Source organism: Peromyscus leucopus, chromosome 1, assembly GCF_004664715.2.
Source record: "Peromyscus leucopus breed LL Stock chromosome 1, UCI_PerLeu_2.1, whole genome shotgun sequence".
Lineage (NCBI taxonomy): Eukaryota > Metazoa > Chordata > Mammalia > Rodentia > Cricetidae > Peromyscus > Peromyscus leucopus.
Window position 1 is genome coordinate 76,591,208 of NC_051063.1, and position 9,128 is coordinate 76,600,335.

At 56.6% G+C, this 9,128-nt stretch overlaps 1 protein-coding gene across 2 annotated transcripts; it reads right to left on the reverse strand.

Moving 5' to 3' along the window:
• Nucleotides 1–220: 220 nt before the first annotated feature.
• Trim72 (tripartite motif containing 72) lies at nucleotides 221–8,157 on the reverse strand. 2 transcript variants are annotated; one of them, XM_028885646.2, is made up of 7 exons: nucleotides 7,989–8,157; nucleotides 7,179–7,575; nucleotides 3,959–4,054; nucleotides 3,302–3,532; nucleotides 2,845–2,867; nucleotides 2,062–2,180; nucleotides 221–1,249 (listed from the first exon to the last, which is right to left on the reverse strand). In XM_028885646.2, the coding sequence occupies exons 2-7, from the start codon at nucleotides 7,566–7,568 to the stop codon at nucleotides 675–677; spliced, it is 1,434 nt and encodes a 477-aa protein (XP_028741479.1). In that variant the 5' UTR covers nucleotides 7,569–7,575; nucleotides 7,989–8,157; the 3' UTR covers nucleotides 221–674. The 2 variants fall into 2 exon arrangements, with proteins under 2 accessions (XP_028741479.1, XP_028741478.1); XM_028885645.2 differs by having other exon boundaries at nucleotides 7,179–7,589.
• Nucleotides 8,158–9,128: the final 971 nt, after the last annotated feature.

Genomic DNA, 9,128 nt, shown 5'->3' on the forward strand with positions numbered 1-9,128 from the left:
TCAACCTTCCATTCTCCTGCCTCAGCCCACCCCACCCCACCCCACCCCACCCAGGGCTGGGATTACAGTCTGGCACCAGCAGTCTGTCAGGATTGTTGGGGGCTTTGAAAAGGCAGTTAGAAGCCAGGTGATGGTGGCGCACGCCTTTAATCCCAACACTGGGGAGGCTGAGGCAGGCGGATCTCAGTGAGTTCGAGGCCAGCCTGGTCTGCAAAGTGGATTTCAGAACAGCCAGGACTGTTTCACAGAGAAACCCTGTCTCGAAAAACCAAAAGGAAAAGGAAAAGAAAAGGCAGTTAGATGTAAGCACTAACTGAAAACCTGTCGGGTAAGGGGAATCCGCAGCCTTGAGGAGGAAGGGGCCTTCAGGAGTGGGTTGTGAGGCTGAAGGGACCATTGGTTCCACAGACTTCCCAAGATCCTCCATTAAAGCCCACCCTCTCCCCAGCCCCCCTAACCCTCAGCTGGAACTCTTGGCCCAAACTCACTGATCTGTCTAATCGCGCTTCTTCCCAGACCCGATCCCCCAATCCCTCACCCTCGGTCCCCTGTCCGCCCCAACCTGTGCACTTCTCTGACCCTTGTGAGACAAACACCCGCTCCCTGACCACCCCTCAGCCTAGCCTTCCCTCCTAGAAACCCGGCCCACCCACTCCAGGCCCACAAAGGTGACCTCAGGCCTGCTCGCTGTCAGGCCCCACGAGCAGCAGCGGCTGAGAGTTCTTGCCTTTGTCGTGCCAGCACACGTCAAAGAAGGGGTACACGGGCCCGGGCAGGCGCTCGTGGAAGGAGAAGAGGGGTGCCAGCGCGTCGGCGTCGCTCGCATCATAGAACACCAGGACGCCGTCGGCGAAGCTTAGGTAGAGGCCGATGCGCGCCGGGCGCCTCTCGGGCCCGCGCAGCGCCCGCGGCTCCTTGGCCTCGACGTGCGCCTCCAGGATCTTGCCATCGCGCAGGCCGAGCAGCCACAGGCCCTGCGAGGGCACCGCGTGCAGCCGGCCACGGCGGGGAGCGTCGGCCGCCATCACGCCCAGGGCCCAGCGCGGCTTGTCGCCCACCTCCACCTCCCAGTAGTGCTCGCCCTCGGCCAGCAGCTGCTGAGCCACCAGGGCCACCGCCTTGTCGAACTGGCGCGCGTCTTCTCCCGCCGGCGGTGCCTTCTGCTCCGAGCACTCCACGCGGCGACCCGAAGGGGACACGACCAGGCTCGGGTGCGCGGAGCTGGGGTCAAAAGTCAGTTCCTCCAGCGCTGCCAAACAGACCACGGTCAGGCGGGCTGGGGAGCCTTGCTGCTCCCAACTGACCAAGGGGCCTTAGGCTCCCCTCGCCCTCCCCGCATCCTCTCGGGTTTGCTCAACTGCACCGCGAGGCACGTGGTGGGCAGGACGGGGGAATACCACATGAGTGGTGTTTTCTGAGGCCCACAAAAAACGCCCAAGGTGCAGAACAGGAGCCAGGAAGCCCTGTTCTGTGTGTCTTGATGTCGTCTCTGGGTCTTAACTTTACTCTTGAATAAACCAAAGTTCTTTTCTTTCCCACCCCACCTAGACCAGAGGCAGTAAAGGCTGAACAGCTCTGTGTGTGTGTGTGTGTGTGTGTGTGTGTGTGTGTGTGTGTGTCCCGTCCGTCCGTCCCCTGTGGGCACCCAGAAATGTTAGCTCCTAGGAGAGGAGGCTGAGCTCTTGGCTCCCACCTACAGGTTCCCAGAGGCAGTGTCAGATGCCCCAGGTTTCCAGGAACTCTGCAAAACCTCAGCCCACAGCCACCAGGAGCCATCCTCTCTATGGTCAGAGAAGGACAATAAGTGGCCGAGGATCACACAGCCAGTGGCCCAGAGCCAGCCATAGCAGCACTCCTGGGGTCAGCTGGGTACTCTCCATGGCATTTACCCACTGTAAACTCCAGGCCCTCACAGCTGGGTGGGGTGCAAGGAAGAATCCAAACAGCAAAGAGTATCTTCTTCCGTGGCTTTCTGGGGTGGGGCTGGGAGGCCGCTCCCTGTGTCTTGGGCCTCCCTCCAACCCCATAATTATACAAATCCAGTGCCACCCCTCTCGGTACCTGGCATCAGAGCCCGGAACATCTTCCTCCACACCTGGAATTTGAAGTCATCTGAGATGACAGGCAGCTGGATATCCAGCCTTGCAGGTGGTGGTGACTCTGACAGGATCTTCTGCAGCCTGGGTACAGAGGGGTAGGGAGGTGATGCTGGGGGTGGGGGCAGGAGGAATTCCTCCAGGGACAAGAGGACACAGGTTGTTGGAGAGGGACTTTCAGGATCCCCCCACATCACAGCCCTGCCTTAAACTCTTCCACTGAAATTTCTATTTGGGAATATGGAAGAACTCTGGAAATGAATAAAGATGGCAACTGTACAACATGAATGTATATGATACAATTGAATATAAAATGTCCTCTCTAAAATGCTTAAGCAGGGCATGGCGGTCCATGGCAGTCGTCCTAGCATCTGAGAGGCTAAGATCCTTAGTTCCAGGCCTGCCTACATTGTGAGTGTAAGGCCAGCCTGCTCCGCAGGGCTACTTCTCCAACTCCTGCCCATTCCTCCAGGATCCAACTCTGATGTCCGTTCTTCTGGACCGTCTCCTCTGGCTCCCCCTTTCCCTCCCAGCAGTCTTGAGGTGATACCTGTGACCTGTCCACATCTGTGGCACCAGTACATGAGGTCCCCGGGGGTAAGGACCGAGGCTGCCTCATTTCTGTGTTCAACACAAAGTGTACAGAAATGGTGTGAGCCGAGTGAGGTGACAGGCACATGGGAGGCAGAGGGTATCCCTGGAGGACGAGCGCAAGGAAGGTCAGCGAAAGAAAGAGACAGGTTCTCACCTGCTGGTCACCAGGCAGTATTTCTGGAGAAAGAGAAAATGAGAGTGGAGATAAAGCAGTGAGGAAGGACCCTAGGGAGTTCTAACGGTGTAGCAGGCCACCAAGGACGTGCGGTCAGAAAGATCAGAAAAGCCAAAGCCACTCTTGGACGATAACTTTTATGTGAACAGAAAAAGGTGCCCTTCCTTATCCCAGAGACATATAGCCACCTGATAGACGACCGTCCTAATAGGCACACAAGCCTACACCGTTTGACGTGAATGGTGCCACTCGGACACTTAGGCGCTATCCAGTCTGAACAACAGACTGATACAAGAGACCCAACTCTGATACGAAGTCCCAGCTTATCCCTTCACGATTATGGGCTTCAGGGTCCCCGCATGACAACTGGATGAGGTCTCGGGAACCTGAGCCATGGCCAGAAGGCGGGGGGGGGGGGGTGTCCTTCGGTGCTCACCATAAGGAACTCTGTCTGTGGCTTGTCAGCCACCTCCTCCAGCACCTTCTCCATCTGCCGCAGCTGCTCCAGGTAAGAATTCAGGCTCGACAGCTCCCGCCGCAAGGCAACCCCAGCCTCACCCCGAACCCTTTCAGCTTCACGGTCCAAAGAACTTTCTAGGGCAGTCAGGAACACCCGCATCTTCCCCAGCTGCTCCCCGACAGCTCCCCGGAAATGACGCACCGTTTCCTGAGGTAGGGGTGAGAAGATTCTTGCCTAGAGATCCTCAGCCTGGACCTCCAGTCTCAGGGCTCTGCCACTGTGGGAGCCCATTTCCAGGTTCCTAGTGGCTTTACTCAGCAGGTCTGCATAGAGAGGATGGTTAGAACACGGGCCTGAGTGCAGGTGTCTGAGATGGCCTGCACTTGACTGTGCTGGGGGAGGAGGTCTTTTGCTCCACCCCTTGGCATTTCTATAAATACCCTAGGGCAGAGACAGTCAGGGCCCATTGGAATAGGTTCCAGGCCCTCTCAAGGCTATCCTGTATTTTCTATGTTTATCTCCACACCCTAAATCCTTCTATTTAATAATCCCTGCTACTCTCATTCAAGAAAACTCTGGGGAACTGTGGGGTTGGTGGGTAGCCGCCCCGCATGCCACCCTCAGCCCGCTCACCTCCACCTCCACCAACTGATGCTCCAGCACGGCCACACTTTTCTCCTTCCGCATGCATGCCTCCTGCAGCTGCAGTTTCTGTTGCGGAAGCTGCGTCTAGGGGACAGGATAAAAAGAGATGCTGGAATGCCACCCCGAAACAACAGCCCCCTTATCTTGCCATCTGTACTTTTCCTCCTCAATGCCAGCTCCTTCTCCAGCCCTCTGCTCAGTCCCCAATCCACGTGCATGCCTGGCCGTACTTCACCCTAGTGCCTTTGCCTGCAGTGGTCGATTTTCTTAACTCTCCGCTGGTCTCACTTTCCCCAACCTCACCCCCAGACAGCTAACCCCAGATAGGTCCTTGCAAGGGTCACAAGCACAATATCATCACCAGACTGGAAAGTGTAGCACACAACAGGCTTCCAGAAGTAAGTGAAGGATGTGTGAAAAAAGAAATAAAGCTGGGCATGATAGTGCATGTCTGTGACCCCAGCACTCAGAGGCTGAGGCAGGAGGATCACAAATTTGAAGTCAGCCTAAGCTATATAATAACACCCTGTCTCAGAGAAGTAAAGAAGGGAGAGAAGGGGCTGGAGAGATGGCTCAGAGGTCAAGAGCACTGGCTCCTTGGGGTTGGGGATTTTGCTCAGTGGTAGAGCGCTTGCCTAGCAAGTGCAAGGCCCTGGGTTTGGTCCTCAGTTTGGGAGGGAGGGGGGCAGGGGGGGGCAGGACCAGGGTTCAATTCCCAGCACCCACATGGTAGCTCACAACTGTCTATGACTCCAGTTCCAGGGGATCTGACACCTTCACACCAGTACACATAAAATAAAGTGAAATAAATTATTTTTTTTAAAAAAAGAAGGAAGAGGAAGGAAATAAGGGGGAGGAGGAAGAAGGGGAGGAGGGGAGGAAAGGGGGGAGGAGGAAGAAGGAGAGGAGAGAGAGGAGAAAGAAGGGGAGGAGGGGGAGGGGAGAAGGAAGAGGAGGAAGAAGGAGAGGAGGGGAAGGAGGAAGAAGGGGAGGAAGAAGAGGGGGAGGGGAGGACGAAGAAGGGGAGGAGAGAGAGGAGGAAGAAGGGGAGGAGGGAGAGGGGGAGGGGAGGTGGAAGAGGAGGAAGAGGAGGAGGAGGGAGGAAGAGTGCAATCTTCCCTTCCTGGGTTTCGCCCCTTACTTAAAAATCCAGTCTCAGGCAGCCTAGTGCCCTGGCCAGCCTCTTCACACATCTATGGATTCTGAGGACAGAAAATGTATGTGCATACCTGCTATGAATCAACTAACCCCCCTGTGGGCTCGTCAGGGGTCCCTGAAATGCAAGTATAGAGGGGCTTCTGAAGGCCCCTCCCACAGTCGCCTCTGCCTGCTCACAACCCTTACTGCCACCAGTTTCCTCCCATGCAGAATGGGGACAGTCACACCCCCACTTCAACCAAGTGACACCTCCCCTGGGGAAACAGAAGACCGGGTGGTGTTTGTTGAGGAATACTCCCCCAGGGGAAGCCACGGGGCTGAACCAAGGACTCCTGGCTGGCTGCCAGATCAGTCTCCACCTCGGATGTCCTCTCTTGAGGCCAGCCTGATTGCTCTAGGTCCTGCAGTCAGAGGCTCAGAGGTCGCAGGGCCGAGCCATGGCAAACGAGCCCCATCCGGAAGGTGCTGGAGAGCCTGACCGCTGACTGGCTCAAGAAGTTCAAGCTTGAAGCTAGCGGCGCTCTCGAGGGCTTTCGGCACATCCTGGGCGGTGAGGGGAACCTGGGCCGCTGGATGCCACCAACCTCACAGCAGGCCTTCTACTTCCAGGACGATGGCGCCAACTATAACAACCATGCTGCAGGACACGGGTGTGCAGGAGCGGGCAGCACAGAGTCAAAAGGCACGCACCACGAGCCTCCAGTGCCGAGGAACTTGGTCACCCGCTCTGAGTCTGGTAAGTGGCTTCCTGACCCAAACCCTCTACCTTGCCAAAACTCCAGGCATCAAGTCCCAGAGCCGTCCTGTTCCCTTCCTCCTTCGGGTTCTTTTCTAGGATCTCCTTCTTCAGACCTGTGAGGCTTAGGGCTAGGCTATTGCCGGTCACTGAGACTGGAGCTCCACATCTGCCCTTTCAAAGTTCCCAGAAGCCTGATAGACGTCTACTTCACAGGTTCTAGTCTCTCTTCACAGATAAACATGAGCAAGGTTAGAGTTCTGGGGTCGGCAAAGAGGAACCTGGGCTGGGTGGGCTCCTAGCAATAGACTCCTGCCCTTCGCTAGAATACCACAGCCAGGTCTGAGCCGGACTGAGCAAGGCAGGAGCAGGAAGGAGGGCTGGGAGGCGAGGCCCTGGGAAGTCTGGGAACCACTAGCAAAGGACAGTGAAGACCAGACGCTCAGAAAAGCTATGCCTCTGAGGCAGCTGAAGACAGTAGCAGCGTCTTCACCGGCTGAAGGAGGACCGCTCCAGACCCTACCTCCTCCCCCACCTCTGCACCTGTTCACTTTCCACAGGCTACAAATGCTTATAACAGAGCTTTCTGGGCCGGTAACCAGGCACACATCTGCCAGTATCTGAATGCATGTAATTTGTGATGTGCATGACTTGTAGGAGCACGTATTCCTGGCATGTGTGTTCGACTATTATCAGATATTTTTCCTGGTGCAACTTCGGGAGCGCAAGACTGTGTAAGGGCTGTATTCTAGCTCCAACTGGAATAACAGCCTGGACTGGAGTCCCGGCGCTGCCTACCCACCGTGAGCCTTGGCCAGATGTGCCTTGCCCTTCCTACATCCCTCTCGAACTTCAGGCTCACGCAAGTTTAGCCCCTTCAGGGATGAGTGGAACTCTACCATGCACAGTACACAGCTGGACAGCCGGGTTCTGGGACGCCTGGCCTGGCCTTTAACTTCCTGTCAGCTAGTCTTACCGCATACTCCACCCCACAAACATGCCCATCTAGCAGGTCCAGCCAGTTCACCCAAGAGCGTGTGGGCGGCAGGTGGCAACCCAGTTTCAATCTGCCAGGAGGCACACCACGGTTTGGTCAGATCCCTCTCGGGCGTTTCTAGGCTGGCTGCTCCCAGGGGGTTCCTATGGGCTTTGCTCTACTAGAAGGCTCCTGCGGACCCAGCCCCACAACCCTCCATAGCAACCCGGACTCCTACCCTCTGAAGTTCATAATGCAAATCAACGCAGCGTTTTTCCCCGTGGTCAGACCCCCGATCTATTCAGCCGTCCCACCCAGACCCCTGCTGGGTCCCGCACCTTGAGGCGTGCGTGGGCCTCAGCGGCAGGCAGAAGACGGTGGCCACGGTGTGAGCCGAGCGAGGCACACACACCACACACAAGTGTGCGGTCCTGCTCGCAGTAGATACTCAGTGGATCCAGGTGTTCCTCGCAGTGGCCTTGGGGCACTTGGGCCAGACTCTCCACGAGACGCGCCAACTGCAGGTTAGTGCTGAGCGCCTGCGGCCTCGTGGGTGCCTGACAGCAAGGGCAGGGCACTGTGCCATCGGCGGCAGGGTCGCCCGCCACGCGGCCCAGGCAGGCACGGCAGAAACTGTGGCCACACTCAGCGGTCACTGGCGCGTCGAACAGCGTCAGGCACAGTGGGCAGGACAATTCCTGGTGCAGAAGGCCTGGAGCAGCCGACATGGTGAGCCTGGGAAGAGGAGTCTGTCAGAGAGACCCAAAGACAGAATTCCAGCTCGGTCCCACACTGGGTCTGTGGCCCCGCGGCCTATAACTACCTCATAGCCCATACCAGAAGAGATTTTGGTTATGGCCAACGGGTAAAGGAGATTTAGTGTCGTCCCAAAGTGAGTATATATTGCCTTTCGCGGCCCAGATAAAAACAAATGTGACCCATTTGGGCCTTTGTTAACCCTGGTTTCTAAACACACCCGGCTCCACTCTCACCCACCCCTTGCTCCTGATTTAGCCCAGGCTTCAGCCTCCGACCTAGGTCTGGGCCCCAACTTCTCTGGAATGATCCAGAATCCCCTGGCCATCTGTCCTCCCACGGACCTCTCTAGCATACCCAGCCCTCCTCTCCCCCATAGCTCCAGGACTCACCGATCTGAAGGGAGAACAAAAAAGATTCCCGGGAGGACCAGTCGGGGACAGGCCTAAGAGCAGACTGATCAGAGCTGTGTCCAGAGACCAGCAGGCAGCAGGCTCAGCGCAAGGACGGACTCAGGGCCAGGTGGCAGTGGGCGGATTCAGCAGTTGACAGGCACACGCCGAGCACAGGGCAGACCCTCCCAGATAGTTCAGTGGCCCAAGAACTATATTTAGTCGTCCTGCCCTCTCCCTCCCACCACTTCTGGAAACTGTTCTAAAAGTGAAGCATGAGTAGTCAACAGGCAGACATCCCGTGTCCAGGCCACCTGTCCTGACCCGTCCAGTCTTCCCCTCAGGCCAGGGTAGAGCTTAGAATCAGTGGGGAAACAGGACCTTCTACACACACTGAAGATGGCTGCCCAGGCTGCCCAGGGCTGCCCCTCTACACACACAGAAGACAGCTGCCCAGGCTGCCCAGGGCTGCCCCTCTACACACACAGAATATGGTTGCCCAGGGCTGCCCCTCTACACACACAAAGACAGCTGCCCAGGGCTGCCCAGGGCTGCCGGTTCTTCCTGTTCTCACCCCTACACTCTCTGGCTCCCTTCCTCCTTGTCTGCAGTTAGTTAACCCATTCATTTCCCAGGCTGACTGTTATCAAGCCACACTGACAGCACCACCACCCCTCCCCAAGGCCTGACAGGTTTTCTTCTTCCATAGCTAAGGTGTGAGGGTATTTTCTCCCTATTTCTAGCAAGGGCCCTGGAACAAATGTGCCCCTCCCCTGAAGGCTTAGAGAATGAAGGCTAGGTGATTAATTGAACGAACTGAACCCAGAGTCTGCAGCTCAGAGCTGGAGCTTGCCCTGGGAGCACCCAGGCTTTCTTACAGGCTTATCTTTCAGGATGTCAGTATAAATTTCAATCCGACTAATAATCAGGGTCTCCTTACGGCTGTCATCTCTTTGCTATCTGGCGCCATTCATTGCTCTGGCCCTATGTGTCTCACCCCTTTCCCCTGGCTCCTTAAGGACTTCGCTCCTGCCACCCCTCTGCCTAGAATGTTCTTTCAGCCCAGATATCGCACGGCTCATGTCCTTCTCTCCTCACATCTCCTCTCAATGTCAACCCTTCAGTGATGCCTTTTCACTG

Bases quoted from the DNA above. Each gene is read 5' to 3' on its own strand.
- Trim72 (XM_028885646.2), bottom strand. From the start codon at position 7,568: ATGTCGGCTGCTCCAGGCCTTCTGCACCAGGAATTGTCCTGCCCACTG. The intron at 4,055-7,178 runs GTGCGGGACCCA...CCTGTCCCCTAG, and splicing joins AGGCCCACGCACGCCTCAAG to ACGCAGCTTCCGCAACAGAA. The intron at 1,250-2,061 runs GTACCGAGAGGG...TCTGTTTGGCAG, and splicing joins GTTCCGGGCTCTGATGCCAG to CGCTGGAGGAACTGACTTTT.